This window comes from Nerophis lumbriciformis, linkage group LG33, assembly GCF_033978685.3.
Source record: "Nerophis lumbriciformis linkage group LG33, RoL_Nlum_v2.1, whole genome shotgun sequence".
Taxonomy (NCBI): domain Eukaryota; kingdom Metazoa; phylum Chordata; class Actinopteri; order Syngnathiformes; family Syngnathidae; genus Nerophis; species Nerophis lumbriciformis.
In genome coordinates this window covers 11103622-11130595 of record NC_084580.2, presented here as the reverse complement: position 1 = coordinate 11130595, position 26974 = coordinate 11103622, and the positions used below count along the sequence as shown (strand labels likewise).

At 39.5% G+C, this 26974-nt stretch overlaps 1 protein-coding gene across 1 annotated transcript in view; it reads right to left on the bottom strand.

Annotated features, from left to right (window-relative positions):
- Positions 1–26974, bottom strand: part of oxct1a (3-oxoacid CoA transferase 1a) — a 148980-nt gene that overhangs the window by 8858 nt on the left and 113148 nt on the right. The window contains exon 15 of the mRNA XM_061928216.1: positions 24895–24975. Within this exon, the coding sequence (XP_061784200.1) occupies positions 24895–24975 (81 nt within the window). The remainder of the gene's footprint in view (positions 1–24894; positions 24976–26974) is intronic.

Below are 26974 nucleotides of genomic sequence, written 5' to 3'. Positions count from 1 at the left end.
TAGAACAGCTAAGCTGCAGACCCTTGAAGTTGTAACACATTTTGCGAAGTGAGCATAACACCAAGAACACTGCAAATGCCTAAAAAAACTGCCTTCAAAACTGTCCTCCTGAATCACATTAAACATGAATGTTTGATTGTGCAGGGCTGAATTATAAACTCGAGTGTTGCCACTGACAAGACGCAGTGACCTGTGTCCTGTCGCTCCTTCTAGAAGAGACTGACTGGCCAAGGCCCTCATCTGCACACAGCTCGTCACGGATCAGCCCATAAGATCGACATGCGCACACGTGCACGCTCACGCATGCACACACGTGGCAGCAGGCTGACATCTCACTCCAAAATAGCAAGACAGATGGAACGTCACGGGGAACGAGATGCTACGCAGAACAGGCACTGATCTTTTAATGTGGCTCAGAGTCATTATGGGGGAGAGTATCATTCATACATGACAGGAGCATTGAAAACTGCTTAAATCAGGGGTGTCAAACTCATTTAAGCTCAGGGGCCGCATGGAGGAATATCTGTGCACACGCAGGCCGGACTATTAAAACTAAAAAAATAACGACAACTTCGGATTGTTTTCTTTGTCTTACTTTGGCCAAAAATAGAACAATAACATTATGAAAATATTACAAAAAATATATAGAAAATAATACCGGCAGCGGTAAAGTTTAGATCCATGAAGGAAAGAATTTTACATATGCATATAAATGTGTTGTCTTTTGTATTTTTTTTTTTTAATGAATTAAGTAATGTTTATGACAACCTTTTTCCAAAACACAATACACTGCAAAAACTGAAATCTGAGTAAGATTAAATATCTCAAACAAGGGTGATATTTGCTTATTTTCTGTCTGATAAGATAATTCTTCTCACTAAGCAGATTTCATGTTAGAGTGTTTTACTTGTTTTAAGTGTTTTGCTCCTAAATGATCTCAGTGAGATATTACAGCTTGTTGCTGAGATTTGATGACCTATATTGAGTAAAACATGCTTAAAACTAGAATATCAACTGTTGTCATCAACGCTCACAAATATAAAACTACTTCTTTAAAGTAATAATTTCTTATTTCAAGCATGAAATAAAAAATCATAACTTTGACACAATTGTGTCTCATAATTCAAACAGATGACAGCCAAATGGACTTTGCAGTTTTATTTTCAATAGTAGTACAGTTGGCACAGTACAGTAAACGGACAGTTAATATTTAAATATTTAACATGTGACATTTCAAACAATTTTGGACAAAAATAGTTCATGCACATTCGGGTACATTCTTCAAAATTACAATTAAAAAAAAATTGGCCTTGTGCACTAATTGACTGAAAGAAATTGGCCTGGCGCACTAATTGACTGAAAGAAATTGGCCTGGCGCACTAATTGACTGAAAGAAATTGGCCTGGCGCACTAATTGACTGAAAGAGGACGCACTTGGCGCGATGATGTCATGTTATCCATGGAAAAATGCATTTTTAGACCATATGATTTGCCTGAGCGGCTAGGAAACGCAGAGAGTAACAAGCGGTTGCCTTGTTGCCTTTCCATTAAGAAAAATAAACTAGTTTTTACTATAAGTTTGCTGGTTTCAAGAAATGTAATGCCGAGTGCATATCATTATGTCAAGATAATGGCACTAGCATTTAGTTAATTTTAAAATATTTTTCAACGTATTGAGAAAAAAGGTCTCATATTTGTTTTTCTATCGAGAAAAGTGCACTTGTTTTTAGTGACACTATACTTATCTTAAGGTATTTTGGGGTTCATTGAGGTTAGCTAATTTTACTTGTTTTGGAAAGTCTTGACAAGCCAAATTTTCTTGTTCTATCGGCAGATAATTTTCCTTAGTTCAAGTAAAATACCCCTAATTTTTGTATTTTTTTTCCTAGTTTTTGAACTTTTTGCAGTGTATAGAATATGAGCTATAACAGGATAATGCATACATTTATCATTTGTCTTCAAAACAATTACAAAAAAGTGGGACCCCAATAATTTACTGTGGGATCCCATTTTTATGATTTGATGGGGTCCCTGGGACTAATACTAATCAAATATTATCCCGGGGGCCATAGATAATATCCGGCTGGCGGACCTTGACATTGACACATAGGGCTTAAATCTTTATCGCTTGGGAATCAGGTTAGAACATGATGGAATCTGAAAAAAATTCCTTTTCAAATTGACTTTGCTGCTCAGAGGCAAGTTGTTGAAGTTGGTGACAAGTGTCATCTCATTTGAATGTCCGACAACAGCAAGAAGGCACTTGTGATAATTCATCATAATGATTTGAACAGGAATCCCTCTGCAGATATGCCTTGAGTGCTTATTTTGTTTACAAGGAAAGTACCGTATTTTTCGGACTATAAGTCGCAGTTTTTTCTTAGTTTGGCCGGGCTCCAGTGCGATTTATATATGTTTTAATCCTTCTTTATTATGCATTTACGGCAGGTGCGACTTATACTCCAGTGCGACTTATACTCCGAAAAATACGGTAATGACCATAACTCTTAACAGTTTGTAATGTAATCTTACAGTACGGATTATTGGATACGGTACAGAGGCGTAACGGGGCCCACATGATACACATTGAGTGAGGGACAGGAAGTGTCTGCTGCAATATAGTCATGCATCTACTCCATAAACAAATACACTGCAGCCCAACCTTTGGCTACCTTAAGTCATGGCTAGCGATAGTGCATTTTAGTGTTATGACTTCACCTTTATCGTTAGTTTTTAAGCCAAAATGCATCCGTTCTCCCTTTTCTGTCTACACACTGTGTCTGCTTGTAAGTACTCTGTGATTGTGCGCTGCCGAACATGCTCGTCTGCTCGTAAACCAGCAATGTCACGATGTGAAGACGACAGGGGCGCGGGGTGGGAGACCGGTACTTTTCAGAGGTGGTATAGTACCGAATATAATTCATTAGAATCACGGTACTATACTAATACCGGTAAACCGTACAACCCTAATTTCTATATAACGTGATCTCGGGAATAACGCAATCTGTATTTTATGGACCCCAACGACCGGAGTATATCGTACTTGGAGTGTATTAATGCTGCACTTTTAGGCATAATTCAGATTGTTCAAAGTGTTATCGTTTCACTTGATAAGATGCCAATAGTTTATTTTGTGCTGGTGCGCAACACCATTCATGACTCTTTTACAACAAAACACACCATTCAGGTGTCGAGAATTGCCACCAGATTTGGTAATAATAGAAGAGAAAGTCAAACACAAATACAAATAGACGGAATAGAAATTAAAAGCGTAAATGAAACCAAATTTCTCGGTATAATGACGGATGATAAATTGAACTGGAAATCTCATGTAAAAAATATACAACATAAAGTAGCAAGAAACACATCAATAATGAATAAAGCATAACATGTTCTAGACCAAAAATCACTCCATATCCTCTACTGCTTGCTACCATATCTGAGTTATTGTGTAGAAATATGGGGAACAACTACAAAAGTACACTTCATTCATTAACTGTGTTACAAAAAAGATCAGTTAGAACAATACTTTATGTTGGATGTAGAGAACATACAAACCCTATATTTATTGAATCAAAAATACTGAAATTCCACGACATAGTGAATTTGCAAACAGCTGAAATTATACACAAAGCAAAATATAATCTGCTACTCAATAATATACAACAATTCTTCTCAACAAAAGAGGAGAAATATAATCTTAGAGAAAAATGTCATTTAAAATATTTGTATGCACGTACAACACTTGAGACCTTCAGTATATCAGTATGTGGAATTAAATTATCGTAAGCAAAGAAATCAAACAATGTAATAATATAATCCACTACAAAAAACTATTCAAACTTAAAGTGTTTACAAAGTACCGTACAAAGAAGAAAAACCATGATAAACATTCTGAATTTATTTCATCCATCCATTCATTTTCTAGATAATCTTACTTATCTCACCAAATTACATACAACTCACTTCACCAATTATTATTTATTTATTTTTACTTATGGAGTGTATTGTGAATAAATTGAGAACTGGAAGTGAACAAAAGTTTTAGCAACTGCTATGTAAAGGAAAAGGGGTAGGATTAAATAACCTCTGCTTCTTCCTACTCCTTTTTGAACATGATGAATAGAAAAACTGGAAATTGTGATGTATCATGTTTAGAGATGTCCGATAATATCGGACTGCTGATATTATCGTCCGATAAATGCTTTAAAATTTAATATCGGAAATGATTGGTATCGGTTTCAAAAAGTAAAATTTATGACTTTTTAAAACGCCGCTGTACGGAGTGGTACACGGACGCAGGGAGAAGTACAGAGCGCCAATAAACCTTAAAGGCACTGCCTTTGCGTGCCGGCCCAACCACATAATATCTACGGCTTTTCACACGCACAAGTGAATGCAAGGCAAAATTGGTCAACAGCCATACAGGTCACACAGAGGGTGGCCATATAAACAACTTTAACACTGTTACAAATATGCGCCACACTGTGAACCCACACCAAACAAGAATGACAAACACATTTCGGGAGAACATCCGCATAAACACAACAGAACAAATACCCAGAACCCCTTGCAGCACTAATTTTCCGTTTTTTCGACTTTTCCGTACCTTGGAGACATCATGCCTCGTCGGAGGGTGTAACAACACGAACAGGGACGGATTCAAGTTGCACCAGTGGCCCAAAGATACGAAAGTGGCAAGAAATTGGACGTTTGTTCCGCACACTTTACCGACGAAAGCTATGCTATGACAGAGATGGCAAGAATGTGTGGATATCCTGCGACACTCAAAGCAGATGCATTTCCAACGATAAAGTCAAAGAAATCTGCCGCCAGACCCCCATTGAATCTGCCGGAGTGTGTGAGCAATTCAGGGACAAAGGCCCTCGGTAGCACGGCAAGCAATGGCGGCAGTTTGTTCCCGCAGACGAGCGAGCTAAATCCCCTGGATGTCTTGGCTCACACCGTCCCTTATGCCAACGAAGATGATCAAGAGAAGAATATCGACCCTAGCTTCCCTGGCCTGCTGACATCAACTCCAAAACTGGACACATCAGCTTTCAGGAAAAGAGCGCGGATGAGGGTATGTCTACAGAATATATTAATTGATGAAAATTGGGCTGTCTGCACTCTCAAAGTGCATGTTGTTGCCAAATGTATTTCATATGCTGTAAACCTAGTTCATAGTTGTTAGTTTCCTTTAATGCCAAACAAACACATACCAATCGTTGGTTAGAAGGCGATTGCTGAATTCGTCCTTGCTTTCTCCCGTGTCGCTGGCTGTTGTGTCGTTTTCGTCGGTTTCGCTTGCATACGGTTCAAACCGATATGGCTCAATAGCTTCAGTTTCTTCTTCAATTTCGTTTTCGCTACCTGCCTCCACACTACAACCATCCGTTTCAATACATGCCTAATCTGTTGAATCGCTTAAGCCGCTGAAATCCGAGTCTAAATCCGAGCTAATGTCGCTATAGCTTGCTGTTCTATGCGCCATGTTTGTTTGAGTTGGCATCACTATGTGACGTCACAGGAAAATGGACGGGTGTATATAACGATGGTTAAAATCAGGCACTTTGAAGCTTTTTTTAGGGATATTGCGTGATGGGTAAAATTTTGAAAAAAACTTCGAAAAATAAAATAGGCCACTGGGAACTGATTTTTAATGGTTTTAACCCTTCTGAAATTGTGATAATGTTCCCCTTTAGAGTTGGACAATATCGGAATATCGGCAAAAAAGCCATTATCGGACATCTCTAATCATGTTGTATGCATGAATGTTCCAAATGAACTCAACTCAACCAAGTGGAACGGAACTCTACACATATTTTAAGGCTGTTCGACAAAGCTGTGAACAATAAGCAGTAAATGTTGAAAATGTGTTTTGTTTCAAAACTACTTTTTCTCCGAGAGAGAATTTCACTTTGGTTGCTGGAGTGATAATAGCTGTCATTGCTGGAAAGGCCACAAGTAATCATTTTGTCTGCATAATTCCACTTCATTCATGAACACATTTTTATTTGGTTTTTGATTATTTTCCCCAAAAACCAGAGATTTTGTCCGTCTGTCTTTGCAGAGGCCCATCAGGATGAAAAAAAGTGATGAAGTTAACTTTTCATCTTTTCAGTGGCTTCAAACGACACACTGGCAACAACAAATTCCATGTACAATAAAGCCTACCGTAGCGAGCAGTAAACACAAACGGCAAAAAGGTTACTGGCTCTCATTTCAGAACAGTGGCTTTATTTAGTGCGAGTGAGTGTTTAGGAGGACCCATTTCTGCACTCCAGTTGAAGACAGCCGAGCAAGGAGATAATAAGCATTACGGGGCTCATTAAAGGCATCGTTTGCCCCTCATGTTAGTAGCCTTTCATTTCCTACAGCTGATTGCATTCAGGCCATTTACCCTGGTCATTACCCGACAAAATGTGACAAGATGTTATTGACTGGACATACTTATAGAAATGACTTCTCTATGTCAAAACAAGAAACCTATTGAGTGATTTCCTCGACAAGCTGAGACAAAAGGTCAGCACAAAGTGCAACATGCTCCATCTAAAGATATTTTCAACCATTCAACCATCCTTCAGACTCTCAGGAATTATTTCTCAATCCAATCTTTAAACTTCTGCATAATATAGTTCAATTTCAACACAAGAAACCTATTAATTTTGGATAGCTACGCCAAATTATTATTTTTTTAAATCAGATTAATCGCACTTTTGAATTTGGATTAATCATAGTTAATTCTACATTCAAAACACTTCTCTGTGGTCTACATAACATGCATTTGTGGTGCTTTGGTGAAAAATGTGCATGGATTATATTTAACAGACCATCTTTAAACCACTTTTTGACTGTCTCGACTGACTGTGCCGTTTTGTGGGCGGTCTTATTTACGTGCCGAAGCCCTCCTCCAGGCCAAGCCCCTTCGAAGCGAACCAACAGGCCCTCCAGCGAGTGGTTAAAGCGGCGGGGAAAATTACAAGGACGATACTCCCAGAGATGAGTGCCATGTACACAACTCGCTGCCTAAAGCGAGTAAACAACATCCTGAAGGACAGACCCAGCACATGGCCTCTTCAACCTGCTAACCTCTGGAAGGAGGTATAGATCGATTCGCGCCAGGACCACCAGAATGTCTCACAGTCTGTATCCCCAGGCTGTGAGACTGCTAAATGAACAGCTACCCCTTTGCTGCCCCGGACCATCTTATTACCTCACTCTTCACTACCTCAATAATTGTGCTCTGGACATTGCATTGCTGCAACATCAACGTAACACCCATCAGACATCCGACTGTTCCCACCCCCACGTCCCTCTATTCGCCATCTTCCTAACAATGCTAAACTGTAAACTACGGTCAACCTGCACTTCAATGCAGTTTCTATGCCGCTGGACAAAGCTCAAACAAAATCTCGTTGACATGTATGACTTAAGTGTTATTATGACAATGACAATAAAGGAATTGATTGATTGATTGATTCAACTAGGTCTCGACCCCGTCAACCATGTTGTAACTTTTAGACCTTCCACATCAAGTCTACTGACAAATAGAAGTTTGAACTATACGCTATTTTTTTATGAGAAACGGCAACAGCGGAGGATGTTCGCATGAATGTGCATGTATGAGCCAGTCTGCCCCACAACAAGAGGATATAGAAAAATAAGGAACTCCATTGACTCCAACTTTGGACACCAACTATATAAAAATGGCGAACTCGGGCAAAGCTCTTCGGGTAAACCTATACCATATATGGAGATATCCACTGAATTAATAACTAAGGCAAAATACGTCACTAAAGTCTCAAATTCCCAGCAGCCCGTTGAGAGTAAGTGTGGAAAAAAAGCAAGATTATTTTGAAAATATCTCCGCCATGATTCCATAGTTTGATTCAAAATGTTTGGAACTTATGGGGATCCCAAATAAACAAAAACATCTGACAACAGGTAAGAAAAGTTGGTTTTGCATGGTGCCGAGCTCATCTAAGATAGACTGATGCCAAGTGGAAAAGTGTTCTGTGGTCTGACGAGTCCATATTTCAAATTGTTTTTGGGAACTGTGGACGTCGTGTCCTCCAGACCAAAGAGGAAAAGAACCATCCGGATTGTTATAGGCGCAAAGCCAGCATCTGTGATGGTATGGGGGTGTATTAGTGCCCAAGGCATGGGTAACTTACACATCTGTAAATGGCACCATTGATGCTGAAAGGTTCATACAGGTTTTGGAGCAACATGTATTGCCGTCTTTTTCATGGACGCCCCTGCTTATTTCAGCAAGACAATGCAAAGCCACATTCTGCACGTGTTACAACAGCGTGGCTTTGTAGTAAAATAGTGCGGGTACTGGACTGGCCTGCCTGTAGTTCAGACCTGTCTCCCATTGAAAATGTGTGGCGTAATATGAAGCATCAAATACTACAACGGAGACCCCGGACTGTATGACAACAAAAAATGGGAAAGAATTCCATCTGAAAAGCTTCAAAAACTGGTCTCCTCAGTTCCCAAACATTTAACAGTGTTGTTAAAAGGAAAGGCGATTTAATTAACACAGTGGTAAAAATGCCCCTGTGCCAACTTTTTTGCAAAGTGTTGCTGCCATTAAATTCTAAGTTAATTATTATTTGCAAAAAAAAAAAAAGTTTTCAGTTCGAACATTAAATATCTTGTCTTTGCAGTCTATTCAATTGAATATACCGTATTTTTCGGAGTATAAGTCGCTCCGGAGTATAAGTCGCACCGGCCGAAAATGCATAATAAAGAAGGAAAAAAACATATATAAGTCGCACTGGAGTATAAGTCGCATTTTTGGGGGAAATGTATTTGATAAAACCCAACACCAAGAATAGACATTTGAAAGGCAATTTAAAATAAATAAAGAATAGTGAACAACAGGCTGAATAAGTGTACGTTATATGAGACATAAATAACCAAATGAGAAGGTGCCTGGTATGTTAACGTAACATATTATGGTAAGAGTCATTCAAATAACTATAACATATAGAACATGCTAGACGTTTACCAAACAATCTGTCACTCCTAATCGCTAAATCCCATGAAATCTTATACGTCTAGTCTCTTACGTGAATGAGCTAAATAATATTATTTGATATTTTACGGTAATGTGTTCATAATTTCACACATAAGTCGCTCCTGAGTATAAGTCAAAGTATGAAAAAAACTGCAACTTATAGTCCGAAAAATACGGTAAGTTGAAAAGGATTATTTATGATTTACACAACGAACCAACTTCACTGGTTTTGGGTTTGTACATTGGAAAGTTGGCGCCCTCCCCGCATTTGTGTAAATGTTGCAAACAGACCCTTTAAGTTAAAAAGGATAACCCTATCAATACATGGTAAAATAAGGCATCCAAGTATAAATTTAATTAATTTTATTTTTTAATCACAGTCTGCACACATTTGGCCATAGTTTGTCAACCAATGTTACAATTGTCCAGGATTATTGTTCTATTATACTTCATGTTACCCAAGATCAAGTTGTGCCATGCTTGTTGTCACTTCCACAGTTTTTAACAATATCCAGGCAATATTGATCAATGCCAGTACAAGAACCACATCAATTTTGAATGAGAACTTACAATTACAACAACAAACAGCGTACGAATACAAAATGTTCGAAACTTTTTCAGAGTATAAGCCTGCATTTTACATTTGCTTAAACTGACTTCAGCTGGGAGTTGAAGGTGAGGGGGGTGGGAAAAAAAACCCGCCTCTTCGCATTTCTGCCAAAGAAGAAGTACTCAGCATTCAAGAGCCAAACAAACTGACAATCATGTGTCAGTGATATTGAAAATGTGCTCACTCCCACACTCTCACTTTTTCCTGTCTTCACTATAAAAGATAAACTGTTTTATATAAGAAGGTATTGAAAAGTACAAAACAATTAAGAATAGAAGTAAAAATAAGTGGTACTTCGGTTATCACACACCACGCCTTTTGAACAATTCGGTTTGCGGCAAAGATTTTCGCTAGATGTTTGCCCTGGTTTTCGTACATCATCTTGGTAATCGCACAACCAAAACACTGCGTGACAAACTACTCCATTTGCCTGTGAATCGTTCTGATCAAAGTTTGATTAAACTTTTTGAGCTATTTTGCTAACTAACCAATTGTTGTGTAATAATTGCCAACGGCAATTATTACACAACCTGTAAACATCACTTTTACATTTACTACCTCCAAGCTGGTGGAGGTAATAAAGGCAAAAGTGATGCTGAATGTGCATGTATCCACTTCATCTGTCATTGAATGTATTCTGCATGTAAAACTGTAATCTCTATACATTTTATTTTGTATCCATATTTTAGCTGTTTGAAATGGATTCATTGGATTTACATTTTTCTTTATGGGAAAATTTGTTTTGATCTCTGAACCTTTTAAAACGGATAACTAACAAAAACTGAGGTACTAATGTAAAAATAAATAGTCAATATTAAAATGACCCTGAGATTTTACATTATAGATGCAGATTCCTAACGAAGCCTTAGTTTGACGCTCCTCTACTTTCTCCTGCTCCCGCTTGCTGCGGCAACAACAAACAAATCTCCAGACGCTCCTCTTCGTTTTGTATCGTTTACTTGTGAACTCAATCATTCAAAAACGTAAAACAATAACGACGTGGGAGCAAATGAATGGCAAAATGAAGCGAGTTTGTTACAGTAAAAAAGAGTTAGAAAAAGTAAGAGTAAGAAAAAGTAAGAGTGAGGTCAAAAAACTGTGTGGCTCGAATCCCCCATACCTGACTGCCATTACCCATAATACCTTGTGTCCAAATCATCTTACCACACAGATCCTTCCGCCATATATGCAGTTAAACAGATATGTCAACAAATTATTTAGACAAATGTAATAATTACAAATAAAGTGTACCTTATAATTATTCTAAGCATGCAAATAAAGTAAATAGTCCCATTTTGGCTGAATAAACATAAAGCACCTTCCATAAAATGAAAATTAGCTTACACAGCATTTAGGCTCCTAAAATAGAATTTCAGAAACATTTTCTAAAAAAAAAAAGGGGGTTACTAAAAAGCGAAGACATACACTATATTGCCAAAAGTATTTGGCCACCTGCCTTGACTCACATATGAACTCACCATTCCTAACCCATAGGGTTCGATATGTTACCGGTCCACCTTTTGCAGCTATTACAACTTCAACTCTTCTGGGAAGGCTGTCCACAAGGTTGCGGAGTGTGTTTATAGGAATTTTCGACCATTCTTCCAAAAGCGCAATGTTGAGGTGATGTTGGTCGAGAAGGCCTGGCTCTCAGTCTCTGTTCTAATTCATTTTTATTTTTTATATATTTTTTTCTGTCATAAAGAAATACAATCATGTGTGCTTACGGACTGTATCCCTGCAGACTGTATCGATCAATACTGATATCGTCGGCATCCTTCTGTCTTGGTAGACGATAGGGTGGATCCAAAAAAGGGGTGAGGATTCTCACTGCGATGGTCCCTCCCACGGACGGAGATGGCCCCTGGCACCCGTTTCTTTCGCCAATCGAATGGGCTTAGAACCGGTATCTGCTGGAGTGACCTCTCCAGTGGATCTACATAGCCTGGGCATGGAATTATGGAGGGCAAGCTGTTGTCCAGGCAGCAAGCCCCCCCTCTCCGCATGGCTGGTGGATCCAAGGGAGCGACAAGTGTCGATACAACTTGTCACCAGCGACGGCGCAGGAATTGCCGGAATGACGCTACAACGTCAAACCGCCTTCAGGACTCCGGCTCCTGATTTTCTGTCGGGGTTTACTCCCTTAGCCTTACCCTCGAGTGGGTTGACCGCAAGGCAGCGGTGGTTTTGAGATTGGAGATTTCCTTCTCCTAGATGGGCTGCCTTACCAGGTTTACGAGCCCCATCTGCCCGAATGCGGCAGGTAGCACGGGGGTACATCTTACCCGTGGCGGTATAAGCCCGACCTGACTGACTATATTGATATATAATGTATATATTGTGTTTTTTATGTTGATTTAATAAAAAAAATTTAAAAAAAATTAAAAAAAATTTATTTTTTATTTCTTGTGCGGCCCGGTACCAATCGGTCCATGGAGGTTGGAGACCACTGTTCTATCGGGTTCAGGTCAGGACTCTGTGCAGGCCAGTCAAGTTCATCCAGACCAGACTCTGTCATCCATGTCTTTATGGACCTTGCTTTGTGCACTGGTGCACAGTCATGTTGGAAGAGGAAGGGGCCTGCTCCAAACAACATCCCACAAGGTTGGGAGCATGGAATTGTCCAAAATGTTTTGGTATCCTGGAGCATTCAAAGTTACTTTCACTGGAACTAAGGGGCCAAGCCCAACCCCTGAAAAACAATCCCACACCATAATTCCTCCTCTACCAAATTTCAAACTTGGCACAATGCAGTCCGAAATGTACCGTTCTCCTGGCAACCTCCAAACCCAGACTCGTCCATCAGATTGCCAGATGGAAAAGCGTGATTCATCACTTCAGAGAACGCGTCTCCACTGATCTAGAGTCCAGTGGCGACGTGCTTCACACCACTGCATCCCACGCTTTGCATTGGACTTGGTGATGTATGACTTAGATGCAGCTGCTCGGCCATGGAAACCCATTCCATGAAGCTCTCTGCGTACTGTACGTGGGCTAATTGGATGAAGTTTGGAGCTCTGTAGCAACTGACTGTGCAGAAAGTCGGCGACCTGTTTGCACTATGCGCTTCAGCATCCGCTGACCCCTCTCTGTCAGTTTACGTGGCCTACCACTTTGTGGCTGAGTTGCTGTTGTTCCCAAGCTCTTCCATTTTCTTATAATAAAGCCGACAGTTGAGTTTGGAATATTTAGGAGCGAGGAAATTTCACGACTCGATTTGATGCACAGGTGGCATCCTATGACAGTTCCACACTGGAAATCACTGAGAGCGGCCCATTCTTTCACAAATGTTTGTAGAAACAGTTTCCGTGCCTAAGTGCTTGATTTTATACACCTGTGGTCGGGCCAAGTGATTAGGACACCTGATTCTGATCATTTGGATGGGTGGCCAAATACTTTGGCAATATAGTTTTTAAAACAGCTAATAGAACACATTTTGAGATAAGAAAAATAAACACACGTCTCTGTCCTGGCTGCTCACAAAATGTAGCTAAATCAAATACAATACAGGGAGATGAAAGGTGCACAGAAATGTCAGGTGCATTTAGTCATTATAGTCATTAAGTGAGAAGACTCACTTACCAAGACATAAGATCAAGTTGTCAATCATCCTTAAAGGTAAGGATGAGTACACAATTTAGAAGCACTTAAATTCTTTTTACACCTTAATGACCTAAAATTACTTAAAGGGGTCCTATTATACAAAACTAACTTTTCTAACTTGTTGGTACCTGTTTTTGTGTATTTGGGATTCCCAAAAAGTCAAATTTGAAATCAAACCATGGAGGATATTCATAAAACAATATTGCCTTCTTCAAAAGCTTGATCCAAATTTGAAACATGAATTACAATTTTTACCTTTGCTAGTTCTACGGATATCTTTATATATGGTAGAGGTTTACCCAAAGATCTTTACGAGAGTCCGCCATTGTAGTCGATGCTGTAGTCAATAAGCTCCTTCTTCTTTTCTATCTTCTTGTGGAGCACACTGGCTCGTACATGCTAAAATCCTCTGCTGTTGCCATTTGTAATAAAACGCAAGATATACAGTCGCGATCAAAAGTTGACATACACTTGTAAAGAACATAATGTCATGGCTGTCTTGAGTTTCCAATAATTTCTAAAACTCTTATTTTTTTGTGATAGAGTGATTGGAGCACATACTTGTTGGACACAAAAAACATTCGTGAAGTTTGATTATTTTATGAATTTATTATGGGTCTACTGAAAATGTGACCAAATCTGCTGGGTCAAAAGTATACATACAGCAATGTTAATATTTAGTTACATGTCCCTTGGCAAGTTTCATTGCAATAATGCGCTTTTGGTAGCCATCCACAAGCTTCTGGTTGAATTTTTGACCACTCCTCTTGACAAAATTGGTGGAGTTCAACTAAATTTGTTGGTTTTCTGACATGGACTTGTTTCTTTAGCATTGTCCACACGTTTAAGTCAGGACTTTGGGAAGGCCATTCTAAAACCTTAATTCCAGCCTGATTTAGCCATTTCTTTACCACTTTTGACATGTGTTTGCGCCCAAGACCCAACCTCCGCGCTGATTATTTTAGGTTGTCCTGAAGAATTTGGAGGTAATCCTCCTTTTTCATTGTCCCATTTAAAGCACCAGTTCCATTGGCAGCAAAACAGGCCCAGAGCATAATACTACCACCACCATGCTTGACGGTGGGCATGGTGTTCCTGGGAATAAAGGCATCACCTTTTCTCCTCCAAACATATTGCTGGGTATTGTGGCCAAACAGCTCAATCTGACATCACATGGACAAAGATAAGACCTTCTGGAGGAAAGTTCTGTGGTCAGATGAAACAAAAATGGAGCTGTTTGGCCACAATAGCCAGCAATATGTTTGGAGGAGAAAAGGTGAGGCCTTTAATCCCAGGAACACCATGCCCACCGTCAAGCATGGTGGTGGTAGTATTATGCTCTGGGCCTGTTTTGCTGCCAATGGACCTGGTGCTTTACAGAGAGTAAATGAGTAAATAATAGTTTTAGAAAGTATTGGAAACTCAAGACAAGCCATGACATTATGTTCTTTACAAGTGTATGTAAAGTTTTGATCGCGACTGTAGTTCTGATTTATATCTCTCCGTAGACTCGATATGGAAGCCCTAAAAACTACAACATGGCTGTAGAGGTAGAGATGCAGTCGAAGAGGATTTGGGCACGTAAATTAGACCGCCCACAAAACGGCACATGCTGAAAGGAAAGTGTCTTGAAGTGAAGTGAAGTGAATTATATTTATATAGCACTTTTCTCTAGTGACTCAAAGCGCTTTACATAGTGAAACACAATATCTAAGTTACATTTAAACCAGTGTGGGTGGCACTGGGAGCAGGTGGGTAAAGTGTCTTGCCCAAGGACACAACGGCAGTAACTAGGATGGCGGATGCGGGGATCGAACCTGGAACCCTCAAGTTGCTGGCACGGCCGCTCTACCAACCGAGCTATACCGCCTCTTGAAGATGGTCCTTAAAACTAAATATTTGCCAAATTTTTGTAGGAAGTGTTTTAACTATTTAAAAAAATCATAAAATGAACCCCTTAAAACATTGCCTGTACAGTTATGTGACAGCAGCAGATAGACCCTAAAATATATTAAATACATTTCTAGTATCTCCAATACGGAAAAAACAGCATTCCAGGAAAGATTGAATCAAACCTTAGATAATTTGATGTCAGAAGTGTAGTTTGAAAGGCAGAGAACGCAGCAGGAAAAGGAATAAGAAAGGTGGCAAGGTGCTGTCAGGGGCAGAAGAAAGTGATTTAACCTCTATGGACAAGAAAACTGCTCGCTGGAAAAACATTCAATCACATCCAACAACCAACCCAGTGCCAATAGAGCAGCAGGAACAAGTGGTGGTGAAGGAGATGGGAAGCTGTATATGACTGTCAATGTACTAGATCCAAAGGAGACTACACGTCACACAGGACTATATAAGGATTAGCTCTGAGCACTCAAGCCATGGCATAATTGTACTTCCTTAATCATTATTGTTATATAATTGCATTTCTGTTACTGTTTCCAAAACATGGCTTTATCTTACGAGTTACAAAAAAAAATATCCATCATCTTAACAACCGTGAATTCTGCAGGAACAGGCTTCTTCTGTAAGCGGGCGGATAGAGTCCAGAGAGTGGACCAGCCTGGGTCCACAATCCTTTCGTTTAGTCCAGGGGTCGGCAACCCGCGGCTCCGGAGCCGCATGCGGCTCTTTGATCACTCTGATGCGGCTCAGCAGCTTACTTGCTGAACCCCTCAATTTTCCCGTGAAACTTCCGGATTTCAGTGCCTCTCGCAGAAAACTCCAAGGATTAATATTCACCGATTTTCACCCTTACAGCTCTAATAAGGGCGTGCCATGATGGTACAACATTTGGCGCCCTCTACAATCTGTATTAACAGCGTGCCAGCCCAACACTTGTTATACAATATACATCTTCTGCTTGCACACGTACGTGACAGCAAGGCATACTTGCTCAACAGCCACACAGGTTACACTGACGGTGACCAAATATAAAACAACTTTAACACTCTTACTAATAATGCGCCACACTTTGAACCAAAACCAAACAAGAATGACAAACACATTTCGGGAGAACATCTGCACCTTAACACAACATAAACACAACAGAACAAACACTCAGAATCCCATGCAGCCCTGACTCTTCCGGGCTACATTATACACCCCTGCTACCACCAAACTCCGCCCCCACCCCAAGCCTGCTCCCTCACACATCAACGCCCCCCTCTCTGTGCGTCGGTTGAGGTGGGCGGGGTTTGGTAGCGGTGGTGTATAATCTAGCCCGGAAGAGTTAGGGCTGCATGGGATTCTGGGTATTTGTCCGGTTGTTTTTATGTTGTGTTACGGTGCAAATGTTCTCCCGAAATGTGTTTGTCATTCTTGTTTGGTGTGGGTTCACAGTGTGGCGCATTATTAGTAAGAGTGTTATAGTTTTTTTTTATACCGCCACCGTCAGTGTAACCTGTGTGGTTGTTGACCAAGTATGCCTTGCTGTCACCTACGTGAGCAAGCGAAAGCCCCATTCAACATGTGGCTGATCAGGCACGCTAATTGTAGTGGGCGCTAAATGCTGTACCATCACGGCACGCATGACGCTGACAACCGCTATTCATTTAAAACTTGCGTGCCGCACCAGCTTAAAAATTCCATAAAAAGGTGTGGGCATCGTGTCTAAGACCCCTGGTTTATACATAGCACAAAGCAAAAAAAAAAACTTTGTATGCAGTGTTATTTAATTTAAAATTTCAAAAAAATTTGCGGATCCCATTGTTTTCTATAATTTGTGAAGCTGGTCAAAATGGCTCTTTGACTGGTAAAGGTTGCCGACCCCTGGTTTAGTCTAATCCGTTAGCTCTCTTTATGGTGTAGTACAGTGTTTTTCAACCTTTTTTGAGCCGAGACAGTTTTTTTTCATTGAAAAAATCCAAAAGGCACACAACCAGCAGAAATCATTAAAATATGAAACTCGATATTGACAATAAAAAGTCGTCGGATATGACTTTAAAGCATAACTAAGCATGCAACACTATAGCTCTTGTCTCAAAGTAGGTGTACTGTCACCACCTGTCACATCACACCCTGACTTATTTTGACTTTTTTGCTGTTTTCCTGTGTGTAGTGTTTTAGTTCTTGTCTTGTGCTCCTATTTTGGTGGCTTTTCCTGTTTTGTTGGTATTTTCCTGCAGCAGTTTCATGTCTTCCTTTAAGCGATATTCCCCGCATCCACTTTGTTTTAGCAAACAAGAATATTTCAGTTGTTTTTATCCTTTGTGGAGACATTGTTGATCGTCATGTCATGTACGGATGTACTTTGTGGACACCGTCTTTGCTCCACAGTAAGTCTTTGCTGTCGTCCAGCATTCTGTTTTTGTTTACTTTGTAGCCAGTTCAGTTGTAGTTTCGTTCTGCATAGCCTTCCCTAAGATCAATGCCTTTTTTTAGAGGCACTCACTTTTTGTTTGTTTTTCAGTTTAAGCATTAGATACCTTTTTACCTGCACACTGCCTCCCGCTGTCGACTGCATATTTTGATCACTATTAGCTACCTGCTGCCACCTACTGATATGGAAGAGTATTACATGGTTACTCTGCCGACACTCAACAACAACACATCATTTGCAGACTATAATTACTGGTTTGCAAAAAATATTTTATACCCCAAATAGGTGGAATTAGATAATCTCCCACGGCACACTAGACTGTATCTCACGGCACACTAGTGTGCCGCGGCACATTGGTTGAAAAACACTGGTGTAGGAAATACAGATTTATCTTCTGGCTAAGTTGTTGCAGACTTTTACACAAGGAGCCTGAACAGTAAAATGGGAAAAAATTGACCTGCACAAAGTAACATTTTTATTGTGAAGTTATTTTAAATGCTTCTTCATCTGTCATGCGTGCACTTTACTCCAATATATGCTGTCTTAATAAATCTTTAGATGTTTTGTCTACTAAAACAAAGCAAACAATATCCACAGTTGGTGCCACTTGTAGTTATAATTATCGTTTTATTGGCACATTCAACACAGTACACCCTGATGTGCTTAAGTTGTGCGGAGTATAAGTCGCACCTGCCAAAAATGCATAATAAAGAAGGAAAAAAACATATATAAATCACACTGGAGCCCGGCTAAACTATGAAAAAAACTGCGACTTATAGTCCGAAAATACGGTACATACACTGTGTCCCCAATTGATTTGGCTTAAAAAAACTAAATGTCCTACATGGATATATACACAACTTAAACCTGAATATTTAATAAAGTACAAGTGCTTATTTACATCTGCACTAATTAACTATGAGTGTGCAAAATTATGAACTCAAGTAAAAAATAAAAAAAAATTCAATTTGCCCACACTTATTTTTAGTGAGAATAATTAAGAAACAACTCGAAATGTGCTTGTTTTGTTTTCCCCCTAACCCCTTGTAGAAGTAAAAATGTGACTCTTTACTCTTTAAACAATCTAACTGCTGAGAGCTATATTAAAAATGAAACAAACATTCAAACACATGGTGTTATTATTGTGCAGCAAGGGCCCTATTCTCCCATGTGCTCAAGTGGTCGGAATCTGGCTGTGCAGCATTCTCCCCCTCTACTTACTGTTCATCTATCTAGGCTGGAATACACTCTTGCATCACGTAGTTTGGTCTTTTAGTCTATTATTATTTCTTCGGTCAATGGTCAACAAAATAAACAAACAGTTTTACATAAACAAACAGATGTACATTCATAAACAAACAGTTGCACATTCATAAATTAAAAAAAAAAATGTTGCAGACCGAAAGGGTTTAGGCTGAAGTTGAACACTTATTGCGCCTAACCCTATAAACAAAGTCAACTAGAAGATGAGCTTCCAAAAAATATGAAATTTCCTTTTCACAACATATTATAAATACACTCGGCCCTGCTGGTATCAGACAGGGACAAGTCACAGGTGGAGAAAATCTTCAGTGCTGAACTCTGTAGAACTTGCACCTGGCTCACTGACAACAAGCTATCCATACACTTGGGTAAAACAGAATCCATCCTGTTTGGGTCCCACATAAACCTTAAGAAAGTCAATGACTTCACTATAAAAGTGGGTGACATTGTTATCACCAGGAAGGATGAGGTCACCTACCTAGGTTCCATTCTAGAGACTAATCTTTCCTGTGATAAAAGGTAATCAAAAAGGTCAACAGTCGAACGAGATTTCTCTATAGAATCTCCTCTCTGGTCAACAAAAGCACCATGAAGATTCTGGCGGGAACTCTCGTTCAACCCTTTTTTGATTACGCATGCACCTCCTGGTACCCTAGCACCTCCAAAACCCTCAAATCTAAACTCCAAACATCCCAGAACAAACTAGTCAGATTACTTCTAGACCTCCACCCCAGATCCCACCTCACTCCTACCCACTTCTCCAAAGTGAGCTGGCTCAGGGTGGAGGACAGAGTAAAACAACTTGCACTGAGCCTAGTCTATAAAATCCGCTACACCTCCCTGATACCGAAGTACATGTCAAACTACTTCCTTAAATGACCGCCATAACCACAACACCAGGGGGGGCTCTACTAACCACGTTAAACCCAGATTCCGATCTAACAAAGGTCTTAACTCATTCTCTTTCTATGCTACATCAATGTGGAATGCGCTCCCAACAGGTATAAAAGAAAGGGCATCTCTATCCTCCTTCAAAATCGCAATAAAAGTACACCTCCAGGCAACTTCAACTCTAAACTAACACCCTGCCCGGATTGTTGTTAATAATCAAATGTAAACAATCAAATGCAGCAAAATTATCTGCCAAAAGAACAAGAAAATTTGGCTTGTCAAGACTTTCCTAAACAAGTAAAATTAGCTAACCTCAATGAACCCAAAAATACCTTAAAATAAGTATATTCTCATTAATAACAACTGTACTACTATATGAGTACCGTATTTTCGGAGTATTAGTCGCTCCGGAGTATAAGTCGCACCGGCCAAAAATGCATAATAAAGAAGGAAAAAAAAATATAAGTCGCACTGGAGTATAAGTCGCATTTTTTTGGGAAATTTATTTGATAAAACCCAACACCAAGAATAGACATTTGAAAGGCAATTGAGAATAAATAAAGAATAGTGAACGACAGGTTGAATAAGTGTATGTTATATGAGGCATAAATAACCAACTGAGAACGTGCCTGGTATGTTAACGTAACATATTATGGTAAGAGTCATTCAAATAACTATAACATATAGAACATTCTATACGTTTACCAAACAATCTGTCACTCCTAATCGCTAAATCCCATGAAATCTTATACGTCTAGTCTCTTACGTGAATGAGCTAAATAATATTATTTGATATTTTACGGTAATGTGTTAATAATTTCACACATAAGTCGCTCCTGAGTATAAGTCGCACCCCCGGCCAAACTATGAAAAAAACTGCGACTTATGGTCCGAAAATTGCGGTATACGTTTATATTCATATATAGTCCATTATAAGTAGACCTCTGACGGCAGTCATAATGGTGATGTGGCCTTTAATAAAAACACATTTGACACCCCTGCTGTAGTACATCTGGGGAAAGCTTTAACAACAGTGCAGTGACACTAAGAGTGTGTTCATACCTGTCATGTATAGTTAGGCAAAAAACTAACAGCTGCGTTTTTGTACAGATTGTTTGGTAAGTGTGAACGTGATCATCCAGACCATTGGGTGACAGCAAGAATCATGTATAAATTGCAAAAATGTAAGAGAAATGCATTGCAAGTGCTGTCTCTCTACTCTTCTCTCTCCCTCGGTGTGTGACAACGGTGCTCTTTAAAAGTGTATTTTAGAAGCTTTTTGTGAATTTTAAACTGGTAAATAAGTGGTACCTCGTTTTCGAACAGGTCAGACAAACACCAAATCGAACGAAAATGTAATCAACATTTCCCATAAGAAATATTGCAAACCCCATTCATCTGTTCCAGACATCCAAAAACGTTAACACACAAATCACATTTTGCAGAATACATAAAAATGCTGACTAAAATGGATACAATTTACTTCTCAATTTTGCTTTTATTGAACACTATTGTTGGTCAATATGGCTCTGATCTGAGCAGGAGGAAGGAAGGGGACAACCAAGCTGGTTCTTTCTTGAATTTAATAGTGTTTCTCACCTTCTTTGTCAAAGTGATGGCACGTGCAACTTTTTATGGTGGGTTATTTTGCAGTCCTAATCATTTAAAAAAATTAAAAGTCTGTGAGGTGTTAAAGGCCTACTGAAACCCACTACTACCGACCACGCAGTCTGATAGTTTATACATCAATGATGAAATCTTAACATTATATGGCCGGGTTAGCTTACTAAAGTGCAATTTTAAATTTTGCGTGAAATATCCTGCTGAAAACGTCTCGGTATGATGACGCCTGCGCGTGACGTCACGGATTGTAGAGGACATTTTGGGACAGCATGGTGGCCAGCTATTAAGTCGTCTGTTTTCATCGCAAAATTCCACAGCATTCTGGACATCTGTGTTGGTGAATCTTTTGCAAATTGTTCAATGAACAATGGAGACAGCAAAGAAGAAAGCTGTAGGTGGGAAGCGGTGTATTGCGGGCGGCTGCAACACAAACACAGCCGGTGTTTCATTGTTTACATTCCCGAAAGATGACAGTCAAGCTTTACCATTGGCCTGTGGAGAACTGGGACAACAGAGACTCTTACCAGGAGGACTTTGAGTTGGATACGCAGACACGGTACCGTGAGTACGCATGCAGCTGCGGCTTCCAAACATTTGATCGCTTGCCCGTAGGTGCGTGCCGCTATGTGCAAGTCACGTACGTAACTTTGGGGACTTTGGGGAAATATATGTGCTGTATGAACTTTGGGGAGGTGAACAGTACTTTGGGCTGTGGGATTGAGTGTGTTGTGCAGGTGTTTGAGTTGTATTGGTGGGTTATATGGACGAGAGGGGGAATTGATTGATTTATTTCGGAGGTGTTTGTTATGCGGGATTAATTTGTGGCATATTAAATATAAGCCTAGTTGTGTTGTGGCTAATAGAGTATATATATATATGTCTTGTGTTTATTTACTGTTTTAGTCATTCCCAGCTGAATATCAGGTCCCACCCGCCTCTCACAGCATCTTCCCTATCTGAATCGCTCCCACTGCCCTCTAGTCCTTCACTCTCACTTTCCTCATCCACAAATCTTTCTTCCTCGCTCAAATTAATGGGGAAATCGTCGCTTTCTCGGTCCGAATCGCTCTCGCTGCTGGTGGCCATGATTGTAAACAATGTGCAGATGTGAGGAGCTCCACAACCTGTGACGTCACGCTACTCGTCTGCTACTTCCGGTACAGGCAAGGCTTTTTTATCAGCGACCAAAAGTTGTGAACTTTATCGTCGATGTTCTCTACTAAATCCTTTCAGCAAAAATATGGCAATATCGCGAAATGATCAAGTATGACACATAGAATGGAACTGTTATCCCCGTTTAAATAAGAAAATCGCATTTCAGTAGGCCTTTAAACTACTAATTTGGGCATTCAATTCTGCTGAATGATACACGGGCAAAAGGACTAGATTGTTACGCACAATGTGTGGCTACATACAGTACTACAACAGCCGGGGGAAATAATTTGTCAAAAAACGAATAATACAAAAGTGTAGCACACAAAAACATAGGTACAACGGTATATAAAGCAGTTCTTAAAGCTGCACAATTGTAGTTCATATGCCACGAAAGCTTCCCAATCTCATCCTTACATTTTTTTACTGTGAAGTCTTTGGTTCCACGACAAACATACCAGAGTGAACACTAAAAAAAACCACATCAAACTGCGCAAAACATATCTTTTTAAAATTATCGATGTACCGTACACCAGAATACCGAACTACAAGTGTGAAGACGGCCTAAAAAGGACAATAATAGGAGCCTTTTAGATGAAGGCATATTCGGAAGTAGCCCTTGAACCAGTGAGGAGGTCATTCAACAAATGCCATAATGGGACAAGCCAAGCCCCAGAGTGAAAATGAAAACACTAAAACAACATCAATAATAATAAACTATCCTCCAAAGAGCAATGATTAGCGCTGATTGAATCAAAGTAATTTCCGTCCAGCCCTGTTGCATAGTAGCAATCATTCAAGAGTCACAAGATTGTTTTCTTGGGGGTCTGTTGTTTCATTTCACATGCTGTCATGTCTGCATCAGTCGTAAGTTGCTTATTACACCCTTGGGGAATAGAATTATGTATTGCGACAATTATATTGAACTGAAAAAGGCTTGATTGCGTTTATAACCGTATTTACTATATGTGCAATGTATCTTGAATTAGTAGGAAATTGAACAAAAAAGTAAGCGTTATGTTAAAACATGTCACTTTTCTACAAATTGAAGTTTATTACTATTATGATTGCGGGTGTAACGGCAATACAGTTTTCGGGACAGTTTAGAGCAGGGGTCCCCCAAACTACGGATCCGGCCCGCCAGCGTCCGAAATCCGGCCCGCGGGAAGTCCCAAGTTATAAAAAAAATAAAAAAAATGTTTATTTTTATTTATTTTTTATTATTAGTTTTTTAAATCTGTTCTTTCCAATCCATTTTCTACCGCTTGTTACTCACGGTGTCTCCATGCCACTCAGGCAAATCATAAAATGCATTTTCCCATCGATAACGTGACATATATATATAGAGATGTCCGATAATGGCTTTTTTGCCGATATTCCGATATTGTCCAACTCTTAATTACCGATTCCAATATCAACCGATACCGATATATACAGTCGTGGAATTAACACATTATTATGCCTAATTTTGTTGTGATGCCCCGTTGGACGCATTAAACAATGAGGTTTTCCAAAATAAATCAACTCAAGTTATGGAAAAAAATGCCAACATGGCACTGCCATATTTATTATTGAAGTCACAAAGTGCATTTTTTTTTTTTAACATGCCTCAAAACAGCAGCTTGGAATTTGGGACATGCTCTCCCTGAGAGAGCATGAGGATGTTGAGGTGGGCGGGGTTGGGGGGGGCTGGGTTGAGGTGTGGGGGGCGGGGGGTAAGGGATAGCGGGGGGTGTATATTGTAGCGTCCCGGAAGAGTTAGTGCTGCAAGGGGTTCTGGGTATTTGTTCTGTTGTGTTTATGTTGTGTTACGGTGCGGATGTTCTCCCGAAATGTGTTTGTCATTCTTGTTTGGTGTGGGTTCACAGTGTGGCGCATATTTGTAACAGTGTTAAAGTTGTTTATACGGCCACCCTCAGTGTGACCTGTATGGCTGTTTACCAAGTATGCAGGCATTCACTTGTGTGTGTGAAAAGCCGTAGATATTATGTGATTGGGCCGGCATGCAAAGGCAGTGCCTTTAAGGTTTATTGGCGCTCTGTACTTCTCCCTACGTCCGTGTACAACTCCGTACAGCTGCGTTTTTAAAAGGTCATACATTTTACTTTTTGAAACCGATACCGATATTACATTTTAAAGCATATTATCGGACATATCTATATATATATTTATATAGGGTTTGGGGACCCCTGGTTTAGAGGCATACTGACGTCCCACACAGTATACACTAAGAGCCTAATCTACTAAAATACCACACAATAAACAGCGAGCGCAAATTCTAAAATTGTGTGTATATTCGAGTATATTCGATATATCGCCCAGCCGTAGTTGCACCCTATTCGAAATGCTAACTTAGCTTTTGCCAGCAGTCCGTTACACAAGTACATCAACTCAACATATACACACCTTTTCTGTGATGATCCGATCCACACACTGCTTTCCCGTCAGAGGGAGGAGGCACTTGTCCAATATCTTATGTTTACCCCCCTAAAAGAAAACAAAATAGCATGTTTATAAACCAGACTGAACCTGAGGTTATTTATTAAGCGCAGCCAAGACCTTTCAAAGTGCAACAGTCATTTCATGGATACGGTTTTCACTTTAGTATGTGAAGAGATGCAGCCGGTCATATTGTTTTCCTCAGGTAGACAAAGCACATATTTGAAGGCCAATCTCGTAATTCATCTTTAAGCGTCAGATGCTGCCACATGTGTCGCAACCCACACATCCTGATTAATGAATGACACTACGCTCGAGGGGAGTGAGTTCATGTTAAACTACTGCACCATCTGGACCTTAGCTGGGCACCAAACATGCTGCGATTAGCAAAGCTAGGATTTTACGGTGCCCTTGCATCACGATGACTTAAAAGTCAAAATCAAAGTAGGCTCATGTCGGGTACCCCGCTCAGTTATTTGCTGCTGCAGAACCACTCCGACTAATCGCCACATCCCAACTTCTAACACTTGACTCCAATTCAAGCATCTAAATCGGTTAAATGAGCAGCAAAACACAACCTTCCTGCTTTACAGCCATTAAGCAAACCATTAAGTGAATTACCATTTGTCAGACAGAACGCACATACTCATTAACACACAACTAAAAGTAAAATGGCATCCTAAATTCCAAAAGGACAAAATAAATACTGAGGAAACACACAAACACGATACATGTATCATTGGTTCATTTGTTTTTTTATTTGAAAGCACCACAAAAAAAGGATGACCATACGTGTTTTTTTTTTAATCATTCGCTTCTTAAGGTAAAAAAAAAACTATAACAAAGTATTGTTTTGTTTTTGTGGTCAACAAAATAAACAAACAATTTTACATAAACAAACAGTTTTACATTCATAAATTGACAATTTTAAAGACCGAAAGGGTTTAGGCTGAAGTTGAGCACTTATTTCGCTTAACCCTATAAACAATCTCAAATACAAGATGTGCTTCATTAAAATATGAAATTTCCTTTACACAACATATTATAAATACACTTTGTACACAAAATAAACACTGTTCAAATATATACACAGGAAAGACATGTGAAAGTACAGGTGTCGGTTAAACATTTGTACCAATAATATACGATATACAAACACTTATACTTCCATTATTATTTAAATCCCACATTTAGTTTTGTAATTAACATTGATGGGAAGTGACGTGTGATGATTACTTTTTATTGTTTTACAAATGTTTTTAGTTTTTAGCTCAATGCCTTCATGATGGTTTGTATGTTGTATGTATTTTATGTATTTGTACCTTGTTTTACTGTTGTACCTTGTTTTTTACTGTTGTACCTCGTTTTACTGTTGAACCTTGTTTTTAATGACTCTTACTGCAAACCAAATTGCCCCTCGGGGACAATAAAGATTTTCTAAATCTAAGTTATAGGATTAACTAATGCTGTTGATTCAAAAGTGATATATTTTTCTAAGACATTGGTTTTAAAAAAAAAATTTAAATGTGTGATTTCAAATACAGTTGGCAGGGGATTCATATGGCCCCATTTGTCGCTGTTTACCTGACACATAAAACGTAACAAATTGGGGGGTTGTACTAGCCACTTTAGCCGCCAGATGACAGTAGAGTGTTGAATATCTTAAATTGTGTTTTGTGACCACAACATCAGTTGGTATGTAGATTGGCGCTTTCCATTATTTTTAGCAGACTGCAATGCAAATTGATTAACCCCCCTCTTTCTCTCATGCGAGAGCCACCCACGAATGGGGCCATATTGTATACAGCGGAACCTAGATTTACGAACTTAATTGGATCTTGAACAGGGTTCATAAATAGAAAAGTTTGTATATTTAAGCTGTATATTGAAGCACATTTCTCCATAAGAAAAACATTTAAACATGCATAATTGGTTCCAGCCGGGTGTGCACAGCTGAAGCGTTCGATGCACACAACAAATCTATGCCGCGCACAAAATTCAATCCAACCAAAATTCTAAATAAAATAAACATATAATTCTGTCAGTT